Genomic DNA, 22,546 nt, shown 5'->3' with positions numbered 1-22,546 from the left:
AATGAACTCATTACGATACTGAAATAGAGAAAAATTTCAACTTAGTGGAATCTTGGTCAAGGTCATACATCAAGCTTGAAACTGTTATTTTATATCTGCACAAAAAATTTTAACTCCAATCTGTTGTCACGGAAAAAGTGTATTATTTATTTCCATATTTTTCTCGAGCTTTTACTATTTCTGGCTATATGAGTTTCTCTAAATACTTTCAATTCACAGTACTCTAACATCACCTACGTCAATCGAATAAATGATATTGTAGACCATATCGAATCGACTCAATCCCATCTGTACCTTTCAGTCAGCCTCCATCAATCGTTCATTCCACACTCGACATCATAAATAATTGAACAGGAAATGAATTCGCTATCTTTAAACGCGAATGACTGGAATCCATAGATTCTTGCAAAAGACACGTCTGTCGACGTAGTCAAGGATATTTAGACGTTAATCGTTTCTATACGTCTCGAGAAGGATCAAGTTGGCCGCGAACACCTGACAACGCCCAAAATTTGCTAATTGCTAAGCTGTCAGCATTGTCTTGAGACGAACCAATATAACTGTCAGAGTTTGGTGGAGTACGTCAAGACGTCATTTCCGCAAGATATGAGAGAACGGAAGCTGCGAAATTACTTCGAGTAAGAGGTACATGTAGACAGATCTTATTTTGGATGAATGGATAACGACCTGAATTTGGATGTTGAGATCGCACTCCGCTCCACTGAATTTTAGTTCGGGTTTATCGTCGTTTTAAGAGATGTTGTCATGTTCAAAAGCACATGGTCACCGAAACCGAATCAACTTGCTGAAATTCAAAAGATTAGATTCTTGCAAATATAAGGTGTGTCAATAAGTCTTTCCCGTTTTTTTTCAAATTTTGAGCCTTTATTGTGAAAAAATGGTTACAAATGAATTATTGAAAGTTTTGGCCATCGCTAGCTACAACTTTTCCCCATCTTTCTGGCAACATACGAACCCCTTTGCTAAAAAATTCGACCGGTTTGGCCTCTATCCAGTCATCCACCCATTTTTTGGCTTCCTCGTAGGAATGGAAGTGCTGGTCAGCCAGGCCATGCGTCATCGATCTGAAGAGATGGTTATCAGACGGAGCAATGTCTGGACTATACGGCGGGTGGGGTAGGACTTCCCATTTGAGCGTTTCTAAGTATGTTTTCACCGGCTGTGCAACATGTGGGCGAGCATTGTTATGTTGCAAAATAACTTTGTCGTGCCTGTCGGAGTATTGTGGCCGTTTTTCTCGCAGTGCGCGGCTCAAACGCATCAATTGTCGTCGATAGACCTCGCCTGTGATCCTCTCATTCGGTTTCAGAAGCTCATAGTAAACCACACCTAGCTGGTCCCACCATATACAGAGCATGAGCTTGGCGCCATGAATATTTCGCTTGGCCGTCGATGATGATGCATGGCCGGGTAGTCTCCATGATTTTCTTCGCTTCTGATTATCGTAACGGATCCACTTTTCATCGCCAGTCACGATACGATGCAGAAAACCCTTTCTTTTATGTCGCTGAAGCAGCTGTTCGCAAGTGAAAAAACGCCGTTCGACGTCTCTCAGCTTCAGTTCGTACGGCACCCAATTTCCTTGCTTTTGGATCATTCCCATGGCTTTCAAACGCTTGGAAATGGTTGTTCGGTCAACTCCCAATGCTTCAGCAAGTTCTTCTTGCGTTTGACACGAATCTTCATCAAGCAAAGTCGCCAATTCTTGATCTTCAAAGATTTGCGGCCGCCCGGAACGCTTCTTGTCTTCCACGTCGAAATCGCCACTTTTGAAGCGTCGAAACCATCCGCGAACACTTGAATCATCGACACAACCTTCTCCATAAGCTTCCTGAAGCAACCGATGCGCCTCGGCAGCAGATTTCTTCAAATTGAACCAATAAAGTGAAACTTCCCGCAAATGATGAATGACAGATGAATAAGCTTTGATTATGACATATGTAACCATTAAATACTCGCACAGTATTGGTGGCGCCATCTCTTACAAAAAACGGGAAAGACTTATTCACACACCTGATAGGAATGCTGTTGTTTCGGTTGTTCCAAATTCGTTGTCTAGTGAGCTGGAAAAAATGAATGGCACATTTTCGGGCTCGATTTTTGACATGATTAGTTTGGTGAAAACTGCAACCTCATGAATTCAACCGTTTTTAAGCTTTAAGAGAAAATTGAAATATGGCGTGAAATGAAAAGTTCTCATAACTTCTTCATTACTGATGCTATAAACATCTAACAAAAACATTCTATAAAGGCACTTTTTAAGTAGAATCTTTCGATAGGAATGTTATTGGATATGTAATTACGATATATGTTTCATATTGAACGCGTATCCAGAAACAGAGGAATTTCAAGACGAATATTGGAAAACACTTGGAATTCTGCTCCTTGAGATGAAATGATAATTCCAAACTTCGAGCAAAATTTGGAATTGACAGAAAATTTAAGAAGAATATCGAAAGAAAATTACCCAATATTTCCTTAACCACAAAACTGATGGATCTGAGATTTTGGGGTTAAATGAAATACCAATTTCAAGAAATTTCATGAGAAATTTCAAGCGTACTACATCATTACTGATCTGATGGTGTTGAGTTTTTGCGTGTGTTGAATAACTATTTGAAGCTTCTTGCAAAACTTCGTGTTGGTAGGGTTATTAGAACACTGAAACAGAAAAGCGAAATAGTTATTGATAATACAAGTGCACAAGGCATTGATATTCTTCCACGAGTTCAAAATTCAAAAACGAGCCACGAAGTGGCGAGTGGAATGAACGAGTGGTATGAGTGGAATGAGCCTTCTGAACGAGTATTATACATTATTTTCTCTAATTCATTGCATTTTTATTGAAATTAATGAAATATTTCCATAAATATCATTTAGTGATTTTTGCATTGAAAAATGTTGGTTGGCAGAACTGATTTCTTTAAGGCAAATTGATGAATTGACAGATAAAGCCGTGGCGGAAAGTTCGGAGTACCAACATATATTAATAATGAAATATAACCATGAAAACTGTGCGTTTCTGATATATTCTCGCACGATTTTGTTCTACAAGATGTGGAAGAATGAACGGAATAACCACAGAATTAGAGAAAAAACTATCTACTAATTCTGTAATAACAGATCAGACTGAGTTGACATTTTCCATTTGAATAAAAAATAATATTTTTGAGTTTTAAACCACAGTTGGATGAACACATCAGCAGAAAATTCGAGAATATTGGAAAAAATACCCAATATTTACGTGATTACATATCCGATCGGGTTGAGATTTTGAGTATCTATATCATCATTTATCATTTCAAGCTTGTATAGCGTTATCATAACCATAAAAAATTAACCCGAATATCAAAAAAAGAAAAGCCAGGAGCGCTCGTCATTCATGTGCCAACTATACCCAGGTCCAGTTCTACAGACACTAGAACTTAGGACACCCTGTATACCTATATGCACTCCTGTGGTCCCAAAAGGTGTCCCATTGGCACTTGAATAGAGAAGCTGACTTCACGACAGTGTTTTTCTTATTTTTTCTTGATGCGCGCTCCATTCGAATAAAAAACTTCTATAAAGGAAGTAGTGTCATATAGCTTCAAAGGGGAGATGCGTTTCATATTTCAATACAGGGATTCATATTTAGATCATTTTATTATCATGGGGTGGCATGCTAGGATCTTCAGGATACAAGCCATCTGTATACCTGTACCAGATATTCTTTTCGTTCAGATCATTAAGGTCTGCCACCGTGCCACCAGCTTCAAACATGAGTTCATTATTTTCTCGTCCCTGTGCTCTTATTATCTTCTCCTTTCTTTGTCCAAAAGTAATTCGATTTACTTCGAAGAAAAAAGGCCAACATTAACAATTCAAAAAAAAAAACACTCTTTGTTTCTCTAAGGAGAAAGAATACATTAAAAATGGAACATACACGCTTCAACAGCGTATTGAAATAGTTAAAATTAACTACATAAATGATGTAAAACACAGTTCGCAAAACTAAAGCACTTTTGGGTCATCGTGAAGCTCCTTCACGGCCAGCAATAGTTGAACTGAAAAATTTGAGATGTTGTGAGTTAGTGATGTAATGGATCGAACAACTTAGAATATTGCTACAGATATCGATGTGAACGACGTTTATTTTCAACAAGACAGCGCTATGTGCCACACAAGCAACGAAATTTCATTGAAAAGATATGGTTCTGTAATCGTAGCCGTGGCGGCCATTGGGTGTTATCGTTTATGGCACCTCTCTCTTTACAATCGAATAAACATTTCTCTTGAAATATACTCAGATTTCCAATAACAAAACGAAACCTAAATATGTGACTATAATGTTCGATTATATACTTCAAGTTTTGCAGAAATGTGAATTTCTAGGTAGAGCCTAGAGCTGGATTGAATACTTTCGCTTTCAAGTTACCTAATTAGCAGGGAAACTTGACCAAAATTTTCTTCCATTATTAATCGAAATCAAAGTTGATTTCAACAGAAATGGATACATTGTTTAATTACGTAAAAAACTAACAAGGAATCAATGACACACACACAAATATATTGTATTGACTTTTCCATTTGACTAATAAAAGAATAATCTATACATAGGTAACAAATCCAACAATTAAATAGTTTTTATTTTCAATCATCTCTACTTTCGTTTAAGCGATGTTAAGTCTAATAGTTAGGCGTATCTTAGTGCAAATTTAAGACTGTTCCTCTGATCGATATTTTTATCTATTGTCAAACTCGCAAAACACACTTGAAATGAACTGACAAAATGTAGAAATAGTAAATCGAATGTCAGGACGCTCAAACAGCGCGTAAGCATAAGAGACAGATGTTCCAACATCTCGACAGGAAAAAATTCGACAATTTCTTTAAATTTTCAATTTCCGGTATTAAATTATGGTCTCACAATCTATGTATTCTTAATTCGAAAAGTTTCTCTGTTTATAACGACCAAATATACGCAGTATTTGGAAGCTTTCATCATTACCGAACCCCCCTATCGATGAAATCGATTACAGACTCAGGTATAATAATTTGCTCCATTATCGTCAGCGAGATCGACACATTAGAGTTTCCAGAGGAGTTATAAATACTGATTAATGAAGTAGAAGATAGCTCATTTTCATTCATTTGAATTTCATAGTTGTAATCAATTACTCCCGGGAAAGAGGTTGCACGATTATTGGTATTGAAAATGTAAAAGTTTATAATGAATTGGCAATTCCACATTAAATGCTTGTAATGCATCATCATGTCGTGTGCGCTGATTTGCCAAGGTAAGTGGAATCAGAGGTTACAGTCTAGCCTATGAGAACTGGTGCATTTTACATCGAAGAAAAACACGTGTGGAGTAGGTAACATTATTCAAAAAACTCTCAAATATATATTCTTTATTTTTTATTGACATTCTTTTTGAATTTTCTCTGATTGGGGTGAAGTGATCGACATGAAATTTTCGAAATGCAATATTTCATTGTGACAACGGCACAGAGATCTAGTGTTCCCATTTAAAAACATAACTTTGTGTCATAGCTTCGTAATTAAAAATCTTGCTGAAAAGATTAGGAAGCCTTTGGATTCTACTTAAAAAAAGTGCCTGTAAAATGTTTTATTCTCAGAGCTCTATCATCTGTATTACGGGAAATATGATTTTTTTTTTCGATATTGTTATTTTTCTAATTCTTGCTTATAACTCGAAATCGAAAAAAGAGGTCAAAAATGACTCTTACTCTTGTTAGTTTCCCAGAAAAGGAGAACAATAATGTGGTATCAGACTTTGTATACAACTCTGATTTAAAAATTGTAGTGCTAAAATATCGAAATTTGTCCACCCTGTACAACCCCTATTAGAAGTTATATAAGATTGTATTTTCAACAGAAACAGTTTAAACACACTGTATCTTAAAAACGGTGGACTTCAGACCTAAAATATTTTCGATTTTCAAGTCCTTGAGATAGGTTCTTCATATCAGTGAAATATGGCTTATTAGTTGCGGGGCATTCTATATTGCAAGTAAATATTACTATGTTGTGTGAAATTTATAGTATTAATCTCTGAAAAAGAACATTGACATGTCCGAAAGCTTGGCAGCATTCAATAAAAGGTAAAACAAAATGCTACCCGAAAAATACTAACAAAAATAGATATATCAACGTAGATATTCTCTCCATGGCAAAATTATAAAATCCGCAAACCAATAAAACAGATAAGTTAGTCGAAATGGATCGCCTACAAATAAAAGCTATATTTTTTCAATCATAAAAAGACTTCTAGGCATTTAGATCATGAACCCAAGTTTTAAAGCACCTACGTCTCAAAAAATTTGTTTTAACTTGTAATGGTGATGTTTCATTTCAAGATAATTATAGAGGAGTTTCTCAGCTCAGGAATGTTTTCCCGGTTTCCTTATTGTTGATGAAATATCAACAATTGATCATTTAAAAAGTCTGCTGGGGAAGATTATCGAAATTTCTTTTATCGCTGATTTGCGCAATTATCTCCTTCACAATAAGAAGAGTGTTAGCTTCATCTAAGAGGTTCTCAAATAAAAAAGAATGAGATTTTCTTGATGAAGAACTCATTCACTTTGCAGCCCTATTACAATTTCAGGCCGAAAATTCAAAATCATCTCGAACAATCATCGTATATTCCCTGATATGGCTCTGGCCAATTTTCTTTTCTTGAGAGAAGTCACAATCGGTACTTTAGTAAATTCCTGAAAATCATACATTATACATTACTTTGAAGGCAATACAAAATATTTGAATGAATAGCTAATGCATAATGTTGTGTTGTATTGACCAATCGTCCTATCTGGAGATAGTTCTATAAATTTATCTTCTGAGATTACCATTGTATTAGATTTATTCAAGAAGGGTTATTTCTGGATGAGTGCTGTTTGTACTGAACTCGATAAAGACAACAGTTCTCAGTAGTGATGACATGACCTTATTCCAAGAACACACAATAGGCAATTCCGGCTATACTGACCACTTAACACATAATAAAATATTTTTTGGGTTCAATGAATTGTTTGGTGCGTATAATATTGCATAAGTTGGAGTAACTAATGATAAATGCAATACGTGAAAAACCATTTATTATTAAGGGAAAACTATTTCAATTGTGTGAAAACTTGCCTGAAAAATGATATTGCGGTTTTATTTTTCAACATCTGAAAAATTCTGTAAAGGCACACTTTCTCGATGATAGTAACTCTAACGATAGTACTATCGCGATAGTGCGATAGACGATTTATGATGGAACTATTCACTAGATCGGATAGAAATTCAGGAAGTGGGTTCCGTATAGTATTCAGAGTATCCGTTGGAGGAAATATTGATTTTCTATAGATCTCGGGATATTTTAGCAACGTTTTTATTCAAAATATCATCAGTCTAACTTGAAAAATTCATATCTACGGAAGTATGCTTCGGAGCATAACCATATTTGAAATGTAGATAACTATTAGCGATGTGAATGAACTGTGAAAATATGATTGACTTCCCTTGGGATCCAGGGGTAGTTTTTCCAACCCTTATATTTCGAAAATTCGTAACTCTGAAAGTACGCTTCGGAGCATAACCATATTCGGAATGTAGATTACTATTGGCGATGTGAATGAACTGTGAAAAGATGATAGACTTCCCTTGGGATCCAGGGGTAGTTTTTCCAACCCTTATATTTCGAAAATTCGTAACTTCGTAAATACGCGTCGGAGCATAACCATATTTGGAATGTAGATTACTATTAACGATGTAAATAAACTGTGAAAAGATGATTGACTTCCCTTGGGATCCAGTGGTAGTTTTTCCAACCCTTATATTTCGAAAATTCGTAACTCTGAAAGTACGCTTCGGAGCATAACCATATTTGGAATGTAGATTACTATTGGCGATGTGAATGAACTGTGAAAAGATGATAGACTTCCCTTGGGATCCAGGGGTAGTTTTTCCAACCCTTATATTTCGAAAATTCGTAACTCTGAAAGTACGCTTCGGAGCATAACCATATTTGGAATGTAGATTACTATTGGCGATGTGAATGAACTGTGAAAAGATGATAGACTTCCCTTGGGATCCAGGGGTAGTTTTTTCAACCCTTATATTTCGAAAATTCGTAACTTCGTAAATACGCGTCGGAGCATAACCATATTTGGAATGTAGATTACTATTAACGATATAAATAAACTGTGAAAAATGATTGACTTCCCTTGGGATCCAGTGGTAGTTTTTCCAACCCTTATATTTCGAAAATTCGTAACTCTGAAAGTACGCTTAGGAGCATAACCATATTTGGAATGTAGATTACTATTGGCGATGTGAGTAAACTGTGAAAAGATGATTGACTTTCCTTGGGATCCAGGGGTGTGTCATTGATCGGAACAAACGATAGTCTGAGAGAGCAACGTCTGGAGAATACGTCGGGTGGGGTAGGACTTCCTATTTCAACGTTTCCAAGTATGTCTTGACCACTTTCGCAACATGGAGTCGAGCATTATTAAGCTGTAAAATCACTTTATCCTACCTCTCGTTGTATTGCGGTCGTTTGTCTTTCAATGCTCGGCTCAAACGTGTTAATTGCGTTTGATAACGAACGCCTCTGATTGTTTCAATCAAGCATTCAGTCAAGATTCGTCTTCAGTCACAATGCGATGCAGAAATCCATTCCGTCTTTGACTTGCAAGCAGCTGTTCACAAGCAAACAAACGCCGTTGAACATCTCTAGGCTGCAAATCGAACGGCACCCAATTTCCTTGTTTCTGAATCTTTTCCCAGGACTTTCAGGCGTTTTGAAATGGCTTGTTGCGTCACTCAAAATGATCCTGCCAATTCTTGTTGCATTTGACAAGAGTCGTGATCAATGACTCCAATTTTGCATCTCCGAGAACCTTCTCTCTTTCATTATTAGCGGCTTCACCTTATATATTTTAGAGCATTCGATAAGCCTCAGTCAAAGATTTCTTCCCATTAGAGCAGAAAATTAAAACCTCCCGTAAATGACGAGACTTTGGCATCGAAAATCAAACTTTTCTGGAAGCTCTGAGTTTATTCCAGTGGAATTTATGTTGAAAAATAATTGATCAATTGGTTAATTCAAATTAGTATTTGGTTTCCACATATTGTATCATCAACTAAGTCAAGGTCTCTCGAAAAAAATATTGATCTTTCTACTTCTTAATTCTATGACATTCTACTAGTTGCATGCATATGTAACATATAACGGGTGTTTTTTTCGAAGTATATAACTTTAAGTTGGCATTACTGTTCAAGATAGAGACCGATTTAACAGCTGTCAAGTGATTCATTCTCAGTTTGGTTTGGCAATTCATCATGAATAGACTCACGCCTGAACAATGCTTGCAAATAGTGCAAAATGAGATGCCGTTGTTCCCGATATTCATAAGCGAATTTTGTTTAGCGATGAAGCGCACTTCTGGTTGAATGGCTACGTCAACAAACAAAACTGACGCATTTGGAGTGAAGCTAATCCTCAAGTGTATGTCGAAACACCGTTACATCCAGAAAAACTGACTGTTTGGTGCGCTTTATGCGCTGGTGGAATCATTGGTCCGTACTTCTTCAAAAACGATGATGTCCAGAACGTTACAGTCAATGGTGATCGGTATAGAGCCATGATTACTAACTTTTTCATTCCTGAATTGAACAACCATGATGTCCAGGAGCTGTGGTTCCAACAAGACGGCGCAACATGTCACACAGCTCGTGCCACAATCGATTTATTGAAAGACACGTTTGGTGACCGCCTAATTTCACGTTTTGGACCTGTGAATTGGCCTCCAAGATCTTGTGATTTAACACCGCTAGACTACTTTCTGTGGGGATATGTAAAGTCATTGGTCTATGCGGATAAGCCACAAAACCTTCACCATTTGGAAGACAACATTCGCCGTGTTATTGCCGATATACGGTCACAAATGTTGGAAAAAGTCATCGAAAATTGGACGTCCAGATTGGACTACATCCGAGCCAGCCGTGGCGGTCATATGCCAGAAATCATATTTGAAATGTAATGCCAAACGATTTTCTTGCGGATAAATAAAATTCATGTCAATCGAATAATCCATCTTTGTTTTATTGAAATTCAAATCTAAAAAAAAAACACCCTTTACATATATGTATACAGTACCCCTGTATCCCTGGAAAGAAAGACACAAACGGAAAGATCACATCCGAATACAAAGTATAACAATGTATTATAACAAAGATCGCAGATTGAAAAAAAAGGGATCAGCCAGAATAGCAATATATAATTCCAAACTTCACACAAGAATTTCATACGCTTTGGAAGTATACGCTCTTGGTCGATCAGTCCTTTCCAACTCCGCAAAAAAGAACAGATCGATTTAATTGCACCGAGCCATACAAACGGGTGTTTCAAATAACAAATAATTAAGAAGTAGACATAAACATTAATCTCGGCATAAGATGTGAATGCTTCGGGTACGTGAAGAGAGTTAATTGAAACGAGGAAACGCAGAAAGCCCGAGAAAGGCAAAAAGTGGTCCGCATTCGTGATGGCGACCTACGTTCTTACTCTTCCATGCGGAATCTCGTACTTTTCCAATTCATTAATCATCTGGAAGGTCGATATGCATTTCATGTTAGTCTAATTCCGATTTTTCAACCATCTTATGCGGCAAAATAAGAGAGTTTGGTTCTTCTTATATCTGTGGTCTTTCAGAAGCCGTGTTGATTTATCTGACGCCTATGCAGAAGGGTTTCTATAGTACAAATCTTCATCTGGGTATAACTTCTGAGAAGCCGATCAATTTCAAGGAAGATTGATCGTTTTGAATAGCTTGGATAGCTCCAAAAATAATATAATATTGATGAGTCACTTTTTAATTTTGCTCAAAGAATTCATCACAAGATCTAATGAAACGCTTACATGAACCACCTTGTACAAAATTTGAAGATCTCTGATGCAGAGAACTATTTTGAGTAACCTGGCAGTATGAAAAATGATATTTCTTTCTATTTATCTGTGACGTCCAAACCTTTACACATTCACTCAAGCCGTTGTTATATATTATGTATATAAACATTTGTAGTGACTCTTTGCTAGTTCAGCAATGTCACCCATAACACGATCAAATTGTCAGTGCATTTTAGAAATGTGAAACCAAACGGCACAGAGCGCAGTTAGGACTTGGATTGATGATCGCTTAGGAACACTGCGTGATGTAAGCTTTGTTAGTCAAATTCCGATTTTTCAACCATCTTATGCGGCAAAATGAGAGAGTTTGGTTCTTCTTATATCTGTGGTCTTTCAGAAGCCGTGTTGATTTATCTGACGCATATGCAGAAGGGTCTCTATAGTACAAATCTTCATCTGGGTATAACTTCTGAGAAGCCGGTCGATTTCAAGGAAGATTGATCGTTTTGAATAGCATGGATAGCTCCAAAAATAATATAATATTGATGAGTCACTTTTTAATTTTGCTCAAAGAATTCATCACAAGATCCAATGAATCGCTTACATGAACCACCTTGTACAAAATTTGAAGATCCCTAATGTAGAGAACTATTTTGAGTAACCTGGCAGTATGAAAGATGATATTTCTTTCTATTTATCTGTGATGTCCAAACCTTTACACATTCACTCAAGCCGTTGTTATATATACATTTTTAGTGACTCTTTGCTAGTTCAGCAATGTCACCCATAACACGCTCAAATTGTCAGTGCATTTTAGAAATGTGAAACCAAACAGCACAGAGCGCGGTTAGGACTTGGATTGATGATCGCTTAGAAACACTGCGTGATGTAAGCTTTGTTAGTCTAATTCCGATTTTTCGACCATCTTATGCGGCAAAATAAGAGAGTTTGGTTCTTCTTATATCTGTGGTCTTTCAGAAGCCGTGTTGATTTATCTGACGCCTATGCAGAAGGGTTTCTATGGTACAAATCTTCATCTGGGTATAACTTCTGAGAAGCCGATCAATTTCAAGGAAGATTGATCGTTTTGAATAGCTTGGATAGCTCCAAAAATAATATAATATTGATGAGTCACTTTTTTGCTCAAAGAATTCATCACAAGATCCAATGAGTCGCTTACATGAACCACCTCGTACAAAATTTGAAGATCTCTAATGCAGATAACTATTTTGAGTAACCTGGCAGTATGAAAAATGATATTTCTTTCTATTTTTCTGTGATGTCCAAACCTTTACACATTCACTCAAGCCGTTGTTATATATACATTTGTAGTGACTCTTTGCTAGTTCAGCAATGTCACCCATAACACGCTCAAATTGTCAGTTCATTTTAGAAATGTGAAACCAAACGGCACAGAGCGCGGTTAGGACTTGTATTGATGATCGCTTAGGAACACTGCGTGATGTAAGCTTTGTTAGTCTAATTCCGATTTTTCGACCATCTTATGCGGCAAAATAAGAGAGTTTGGTTCTTCTTATATCTGTGGTCTTTCAGAAGCCGTGTTGATTTATCTGACGCCTATGCAGAAGGGTTTCTATAGTACAAATCTTCATCTGGGTATAACTTCTGAGAAGCCGATCAATTTCAAGGAAGATTGATCGTTTTGAATAGCTTGGATAGCTCCAAAAATAATATAATATTGATGAGTCACTTTCTAATTTTGCTCAAAGAATTCATCACAAGATCCAATGAGTCGCTTACATGAACCACCTCGTACAAAATTTGAAGATCTCTAATGCAGATAACTATTTTGAGTAACCTGGCAGTATGAAAAATGATATTTCTTTCTATTTATCTGTGACGTCCAAACCTTTACACATTCACTCAAGCCGTTGTTATATATTATGTATATAAACATTTGTAGTGACTCTTTGCTAGTTCAGCAATGTCACCCATAACACGATCAAATTGTCAGTGCATTTTAGAAATGTGAAACCAAACGGCACAGAGCGCAGTTAGGACTTGGATTGATGATCGCTTAGAAACACTGCGTGATGTAAGCTTTGTTAGTCAAATTCCGATTTTTCAACCATCTTATGCGGCAAAATGAGAGAGTTTGGTTCTTCTTATATCTGTGGTCTTTCAGAAGCCGTGTTGATTTATCTGACGCATATGCAGAAGGGTCTCTATAGTACAAATCTTCATCTGGGTATAACTTCTGAGAAGCCGGTCGATTTCAAGGAAGATTGATCGTTTTGAATAGCATGGATAGCTCCAAAAATAATATAATATTGATGAGTCACTTTTTAATTTTGCTCAAAGAATTCATCACAAGATCCAATGAATCGCTTACATGAACCACCTTGTACAAAATTTGAAGATCCCTAATGTAGAGAACTATTTTGAGTAACCTGGCAGTATGAAAGATGATATTTCTTTCTATTTATCTGTGATGTCCAAACCTTTACACATTCACTCAAGCCGTTGTTATATATACATTTTTAGTGACTCTTTGCTAGTTCAGCAATGTCACCCATAACACGCTCAAATTGTCAGTGCATTTTAGAAATGTGAAACCAAACAGCACAGAGCGCGGTTAGGACTTGGATTGATGATCGCTTAGAAACACTGCGTGATGTAAGCTTTGTTAGTCTAATTCCGATTTTTCGACCATCTTATGCGGCAAAATAAGAGAGTTTGGTTCTTCTTATATCTGTGGTCTTTCAGAAGCCGTGTTGATTTATCTGACGCCTATGCAGAAGGGTTTCTATGGTACAAATCTTCATCTGGGTATAACTTCTGAGAAGCCGATCAATTTCAAGGAAGATTGATCGTTTTGAATAGCTTGGATAGCTCCAAAAATAATATAATATTGATGAGTCACTTTTTTGCTCAAAGAATTCATCACAAGATCCAATGAGTCGCTTACAAGAACCACCTCGTACAAAATTTGAAGATCTCTAATGCAGATAACTATTTTGAGTAACCTGGCAGTATGAAAAATGATATTTCTTTCTATTTTTCTGTGATGTCCAAACCTTTACACATTCACTCAAGCCGTTGTTATATATACATTTGTAGTGACTCTTTGCTAGTTCAGCAATGTCACCCATAACACGCTCAAATTGTCAGTTAATTTTAGAAATGTGAAACCAAACGGCACAGAGCGCGGTTAGGACTTGTATTGATGATCGCTTAGGAACACTGCGTGATGTAAGCTTTGTTAGTCTAATTCCGATTTTTCGACCATCTTATGCGGCAAAATAAGAGAGTTTGGTTCTTCTTATATCTGTGGTCTTTCAGAAGCCGTGTTGATTTATCTGACGCCTATGCAGAAGGGTTTCTATAGTACAAATCTTCATCTGGGTATAACTTCTGAGAAGCCGATCAATTTCAAGGAAGATTGATCGTTTTGAATAGCTTGGATAGCTCCAAAAATAATATAATATTGATGAGTCACTTTCTAATTTTGCTCAAAGAATTCATCACAAGATCCAATGAGTCGCTTACATGAACCACCTCGTACAAAATTTGAAGATCTCTAATGCAGATAACTATTTTGAGTAACCTGGCAGTATGAAAAATGATATTTCTTTATATTTATCTGTGATGTCCAAACCTTTACACATTCACTCAAGCCGTTGTTATATATACATTTTTAGTGACTCTTTGCTAGTTCAGCAATGTCACCCATAACACGCTCAAATTGTCAGTGCATTTTAGAAATGTGAAACCAAACGGCACAGAGCGCGGTTAGGACTTGGATTGATGATCGCTTAGAAACACTGCGTGATGTTAGCTTTGTTAGTCTAATTCCGATTTTTCGACCATCTTATGCGGCAAAATAAGAGAGTTTGGTTCCTCTTATATCTGTGGTCTTTCAGAAGCCGTGTTGATTTATCTGACGCCTATGCAGAAGGGTTTCTATGGTACAAATCTTCATCTGGGTATAACTTCTGAGAAGCCGATCAATTTCAAGGAAGATTGATCGTTTTGAAATGTCACAAGAGTCGAAGTAATACAGGTGTTGCTCAAGCGAGGACCTAATGAAACTATTTCGTGAATTGTTCAACTGACATGTCTAGCTCTACAGGGTGAGTCTTGGTCTTATTCTCCAAGAGACGATTCCTAAGGTCGAATGAAACACTTTTTTCGATTCGGTTCTGTTGAAAAAATGCAGGCTGTTGGAAACTTCATGTTCAGCATAATATCTCGCAAGGATTGAACCCAAGGATTTTTCATTTGGAATGATAGGTAAGGCAACAAACCGACTTAGTTCGAAAATTAAGACATTTGAAAAAGCCCACTTCGAAAACATTACACATTACAGATGACTAGTGTATAGATTCAGCTTGTTATTATGAAGGAAATATTTTTGTCATTAGAGTGTTCTGATGTGGTGATTTGTAATTGTCAACTTGGCAACGTTTTTCATCTAGGCAAAATCGGTAGAAATATTAAAGGCAAAATGTTCATTTTGACCTCAAGAATCTACTGTTGAAATATATGTACAAGTCAAAGACCCTGTATAATATGTGAGAATTCTTAAATTATAGGTTTGCGAATTTTTAACCTTCGAATGGAATTTTTATATCTCTTTATTCCTACTGTCGAATAGCCTATTCTTTCAACATTTATAGGTTTTGGAGAATTATACTTTAGCATTCACTATCATTTCAGAAATGTGAGGATCTGTTGGAAGAAGTTGTTCAGCTAAATCTCGAGCCATATATGACCCTACCAGCTCTTTCCTTCCTTATGGACATGAAATTTATTTCATATCGGTTAATTTTTTTTATGCTATTTGTAGAATAATCATGGGATAATATTTCATTGATAAATTCTTCAACGATATTATGAAGTCACCCACCCATCTACCTCCTCCTTACCTTCTTCTACTGTGTTTTAAAATTTGTCTATCATGTGTATATTGGTTTGTAGAAGTTGGAAACCTGTGATGAAGTTCCTCTAAACCAAGAACTTTTATGTTTAGTGTAAGAATTTTGTTTCTCTAATTCTGTGGTTATTCCGTTCATTCTTCCACATCTTGTAGAACAAAATCGTGCGAGAATATATCAGAAACGCACAGTTTTCATGGTTATGTTTCATTATTATATGTTGGTACTCCGAACTTTCCGCCACGGCTTTATCTGTCAATTCATCAATTTGCCTCAAAGAAATCAGTTCTGCCAACCAACATTTTTCAATGCAAAAATCACTAAATGATATTTATGGAAATATTTCATTAATTTCAATAAAAATGCAATGAATTAGAGAAAATAATGTATAATACTCGTACAGAAGGCTCATTCTATCACTCGTTCATTCAAAAACTCGCCACTTCGTGGCTCGTTTTTGAATTTTGAACGCGTGGAAGAATATCAATGCCTTCTGCACTTGTATTATAAATAACTATTCTCTAATTCTGTGGTTACTCCGTTCATTCTTCCACATCTTGTAGAACAAAATCGTGCGAGAATATATCAGAAACGCACAGTTTTCATGGTTATATTTTATTATTCTATGTTGGCACTCCGAACTTTCCGCTACGGCTTTATCTGTCAATTCATCAAATTGCCTTAAAGAAATCAGTTCTGCCAACCAACATTTTTCAATGCAAAAATCACTAAATGATATTTATGGAAATATTTCATTAATTTCAATGAAAATGCAATGAATTAGAGAAAATAATGTATAATACTCGTACAGAAGGCTCATTCTATCACTCGTTCATTCCAAAACTCGCCACTTCGTGGCTCGTTATTGAATTTTGAACTCGTGGAAGAATATCAATGCCTTCTGCACTTGTATTATAAATAACTATTGTCCATCTAACAATTGCAGGTATTAGAAAGTGAAAACAGATGAAGAAGCACTGTATGGTCAGATTTAAGACTTCAAGAAGTGGTGTGTAAACAAAATGAGGTATTTGAAAAGAAAAATTTTTGTATAGATATAGTCTATAGTCTATAAGATAGTCTTTAGTGTTAGCTAAATTTTGCAAGTTTCCATGATTCCAAAATTCATGAATTTCGTGGATGATATCGAATGAGTCTACATGATTTTCCAAATCAAAAACAATTTGAAATGATAGTTACTAATCTGAGTGGATTAGTGGAAATGACGTTGTCCTATCATTAAATGAATGATTTACAGTATGAATGATTTACAGTATGTTCTGAGTTCACTGTGGACATAATATTATGATGAAGTTGTAGTTGCCACAATCTAACCCAAAGAATCTCTGTATTGATAGATCCTTTGGATTTAGTTGAGGTTTCTATAACTTCATAAATTTACAGTAATTTGCCTATGAGGTGGCGGTTGGTCATAGTACCAAAACACAAGCGGCAAATATCACAAAATATATAAAGAAACAATCAAATTATATCAAAAATAAATAATTGATCTGAAATCAAAAACGATCAAATGAACACCAGAACAAACTTCCTTATTTTGCTAAGCCGCTGCATAAAAAGTCTTTGAACTTGAAATAAGAGAAATTCTTTGTCTAACACCTTTTCAGTGTTATCAAAAGATTGGGAATGAAAAGCATATGATTGAGGTGAAATTAAATGTAGAGTAATTGGTGAAATTTATCATCAAAACTAGCAACCGTAGGCAAATTTTGAAATAGCACTGTTTCATGTTTAAAAAAAACGTTGCTTCATGAAGCACAATGTATTTTAAGGAACAACACAAATTGCAATTTGGTGAAATCGATTGATTTATTTGGTTCGCTTCGATCACCTGAATTATGAACAATATGACGGTATACATTTTTTCCTATCTGTAAATACAAGCCCCATACTCATTTGATCTTTCATTACTAGTAGGTATAAGAAATACATATAAGTAACTACTAGAATAATTTTTTATCTATATACGAAATACTATCGTATATTCTGCTCATTCAATAAAATTCTCAAATAACTCACGGTTTTGGTTTTGTAGTTCTTGTAGAAATTCTAGTACTTACTTCTTCCTAAAACAAAAGAAAAGCATGACATTAGTAGGGATAACTGAGTACACACTGGAGGGTAAACAAAAATAAATCCTGAGGTTAGGGGGAGGAGCAGGATTCGGTGGGGTCGATGTTTTATTCTCTGTGAAATTCAGATAAGGACCAATCGCGACTTGTTCGTCTGAAAATCGAGTTAAAATGCCTCTCGCGCCATTTCCCGCGCAATGTAGCGGGGAGGAAAGGACGCTTATTGAATTTTCCGGAGACGTGATGGGAATTTTCCGAGTCGGGAATCGATTCAATCGACATCCGGATGTTTTATGATTGATTTTCCGAATCGTCGCGAGTGAATTCAGTGGATCAGAACGAGTCCAAGTCGACATAGAATTGAAGACGACATTTTTCCACGTTGATTCAACGTTGTAATGTTGAAATTCACATTACCGGTTGAATTTTCAACGTCAATAACCACCTTTCCATAGAACACGTTCATTTTTCGTTTTCTATTAACTATATCATTCACGTTTCCATTCAACGTTGATATAAACATATCATTCACACTCTCTTTCGTTTATTCCGGTACATACACTTTTGTGTTCAATATTATATCATAGTTCATGTTGAATTCCAATCGACTTCTCAACTTTTTTTGACTCAAATGGTTGATAGTGATAATGGAATATCCGTTTTAAATCGGTGATGGAACTACCACCTAATCATGTCACTTTATAATGTTGATATATGCGCTATTATACTCAGTTATTTGTACATTATAAAGCAATGTTATTTGCCATGGTGTCAGAAGTTTTCAACAAATTTTCTAATTACAAGGAAACCGGAGGTTCAAATGAAAAAAAGGCCAGAAATTGCCTACTAAACCATTTAATTCCGAAAACCGGTCGAATTTGCAAAACGATTTTTTTTTAGTTTTTCCGATAACTTATTTAGATAGCTCGTCAAAAATAATATAATATTGATGAGTCACTTTTTAATTTTGCTCAAAGAATTAATCACAAGATCCAATGAATCGCTTACGTGAACCACCTTGTAAATCTCTAATGCAGAGAACTATTCCGAGTAACCTGGAGGTAAAAAAATGATAATTATTTATATTCATCTGTGATGTCCAAACCTCTAAACATTCACTCAAGCCGTTGTTATATATTATGTATATATACATTTGTAGTGACTCTTTGCTAGTTCAGCAATGTCACCCATAACACGCTCAAATTGTCAGTTCATTTTAGGAATGTGAAACCAAACAGCACAGAGCGCGGTTAGGACTTGGATTGATGATCGCTTAGAAACACTGGGTGATGTAAGCTTTTAGTTCATTTCCAAAGTCCTACACTATAAAAGAGGAAGGTGTATTTGACAGATATCAGTGTTTTTTCGTTCGAAAGTTTTATCACCAATGCGTAATCACTGAGTTACTATTCGAAAATTACAGACATTGTGACGAAGAACATCCAAAAATAAAATTTAATTTTCAAAATCTGAAAAATTTTAGTGATTTGTGCATCATTGTAACTGATAACAATAATCTGTCTCAAGTATAAGTCGATAAAATTCATATAGAAATTAGAGTTTTAAATTTGGGTTTTTGTACCAAGAAAGGTTTGATGAGGAAAAATTGAAAAAAAAATCCAGAATTTTGATTTGTTTATCAAAAATCACGTTGATTTATTCAATTTAATTTTTTGTTTTAATTTTGAGAATTTTAAATTTGTTTTGGTTGTTATGAAAATGGTATGAATGGTATGGTATGAAAATTTTTGAAATTGAATTTATCAAAAGATAACTCGTTGCATATTCGAGGGTATATGCAGAGTTTTTGTTTATTTGTTCAATATTACATTGAGATAGAAGAAACAATAAACCATAGTGCGAAATAAGCCGTAATTCCCTCCAAAAAGGGACAAGTATAAAAAATAATAGAATTCGTCTATCATAAAATCAAACACCACCTTTCCCTAAGAGTCCCTAGGGATGCTGAGAAGCTCGATCGTTTCACCACGACATGAACCCCCCCAACTTCTCGAAATTAATGTAGTGAGCGTGTAAGGGTGACACTTACAATATTGCCTCTCGGGGAGAGTCGATAAAACAGGGATCTGGGGTTACGTCGGTGATTCCAGGATGTATTCAATTAAGGGATTGGGCTTTTTGCGAGCTGTTTTTGTCCGATAACGTGCCGGAACGCTCTCTGAATTTATATTGAGAAAAACGGCCCACCCTTTATCAGCAGAGTGGTCGCTGTTGAGCATGACACGGCAAATTGGAGTATTAGACTAAGCGCGTCGTTAATTTGTTTGTCGAAAGAAAGGGTTGGGCTGGAATAGACTGTTTAATTAAAATTTTATAATCTGGATATATCCGGGTAGGGTTCATTGGTTACCCTTTCGGGTTGTTTTTTGGATGCAAGGTTCGTCTGGAAAATACAACTGTTTGTTATTTGCTTTTGACTAACAGAATATTCTTTCTGTTCATAAATATCTAGTGAAGTTTTTTTTTCTGTCATTGTGATATGAATCAATCAGAGGTCATCATTTTCCGTAAAAGATGTAATTGGATAACACGATTATTTTTTTGTCTGAGTCTTTTTCATTTGATTGTTCATTAGTAATGTTTGCTAAAACTAGAATCTGTCAATCTTTCAATTGACTCGAGTTGATATTTACATTGGAAAACTCCAATTTCGATTGAATCTTCAGTAATAATACCACAAGTGATGGAATTTTTGCGATTAATCTTTGAATCAAATTTGGTGTTATCGTTATTCCGAACTTGACAATAGCTCCTTGTCTCCAAATTTACCAAATGTAAAGAAATTTTTCAATGAAAAAATAAATTCCCAATTAAAAATGCATTTTATACCATCCTAAGCAACTTAGTTTTTGTGTTTGACTGTCGGTCTGTATGCTTGATTTATCAAGTAAAGTAGCCTGATATTTTAACCATATCTTGACTTGAAAATCAAGCTCGTAACAAATTACTTACTCGACTTGAGATATTTATTGCTTGACTTGATATCAAGCTACTTGGTATTACTTCATTTCTATACGCACGAGTCACGCGGCATATATTTGTTATGTTGTATAGTGATTTTATTTGTGTTTTCATTGTGAAATAGTTGATATTTTTGATTTTATTTATACAAAAAGTTTTATAAATAATGGAATATTTCAAAACTAGTTGCAGAATGAGCTCCTATTCCAACACGAATGCGAAATTCGCGACGAAGGCTCGGACGAAGGAGCGAGTTTTCGAACGCATGACTGTTGGAATTACCTTCTGCAATGAGTATTAGACGATATTCTCTATTTCAGTCAAGTTTTGTGAAATATTATCGAAATTCAATGAAAAATTCAGATTATACATCATAGTTGCTTTTGTATTGTATCTTGTCAGTTGGTATGACTGTTACGAAAATTGACTACGGAATTTGAATTGTACCTTTTGAATTTTGAAATAATTTATAAATAGACACTCAATTCGTGAATTATTTCTGCCGAAATCGATTCAACACCATCTGAATTAAAAGTAATTGCGAATAATATTTCAAATCATTTCATTATATCCAAATTATATTATATTGACAATATTTGACGTGTGTTGAAATTTGATGGAATCGAAAGTCAGTGTAGACAACCACAAAACGAAAAATATAACTGAAAACAATGCAGTTATGAGTTCATCATAGCACTGCTTTTAGTACTGTCATGAACTCACTGCGATACTGAAATAGAGAATAATATTTTCTCTAATTCTGTGGTTATTCCGTTCATTCTTCCACATCTTGTAGAACAAAATCGTGCGAGAATATATCAGAAACGCACAGTTTTCATGGTTATATTTTATTATTATATGTTGGTACTCCGAACTTTCCGCCACGGCTTTATCTGTCAATTCATCAATTTGCCTTAAAGAAATCAGTTCTGCCAACCAACATTTTTCAATACAAAAATCACTAAATGATATTTATGGAAATATTTCATTGATTTCAATAAAAATGCAATGAATTAGAGAAAATAATGTATAATACTCGTACAGAAGGCTCATTCTACCACTCGTTCATTCAAAAACTCGTGGAAGAATATGAATGCCTTCTGCACTTGTATTATAAATAACTATTATCTGATTATGTGGCTGATCTCTCCATTCTGCCACGTCTTGTAGAACAAAATTATGCGAGATATCGCAGATTCCCACAGATTTCATGGTTATATTTTATTATCATATGTTGGTACTAGGAACTCTCCTGTCACGGATTTATATATTATCTGTCAATTTTGCGATACAGAAAACTGTTCTGCTAACACACATTTCTCGATGCAATAATCACTAAACCATATTTATGGAAATATTTAATTGATTTCAATTCAATGAAAATTCAGTGAATCAGAGAAAATAATGTATAATACCTACTCGTATAAAGGGCTCATTCTATCACTAGTTCATTCAAAAACTCGTCACTTTGAGGCTCGCTTTTAAATTTCGAACTTATGGAAGAATGCCTTCATCTATCAGGACTTGAATTATAAATAAATATTAATTTGTCTCGTAAATTCCCATTCTTCAGATTTAAATGAATTGGATTTGGCTATAAAATTGAAAGCTTTTTGCTTTGACGAAAACTAATCCTATACCTTTTCAGT

At 35.4% G+C, this 22,546-nt stretch overlaps 1 protein-coding gene across 2 annotated transcripts in view; it reads right to left on the bottom strand.

Moving 5' to 3' along the window:
- Window positions 1-22,546, bottom strand: part of LOC123684692 (homeobox protein invected-like) — a 132,588-nt gene that overhangs the window by 3,057 nt on the left and 106,985 nt on the right. The window contains exon 2 of one of the 2 annotated variants that reach the window (XM_045624065.1): window positions 17,904-17,909. The exons of the other annotated variant lie outside the window; for it this stretch is intronic. Coding sequence (XP_045480021.1) covers window positions 17,904-17,909 — 6 coding nt within the window. The remainder of the gene's footprint in view (window positions 1-17,903; window positions 17,910-22,546) is intronic. 2 annotated transcript variants of the gene reach the window in all.

The sequence above is a fragment of the Harmonia axyridis genome, chromosome 1, assembly GCF_914767665.1.
Source record: "Harmonia axyridis chromosome 1, icHarAxyr1.1, whole genome shotgun sequence".
Taxonomy (NCBI): Eukaryota; Metazoa; Arthropoda; class Insecta; order Coleoptera; family Coccinellidae; genus Harmonia; species Harmonia axyridis.
Note: the sequence above shows the minus strand (reverse complement) of the source record. Positions and strands in the feature narration are given on the sequence as shown.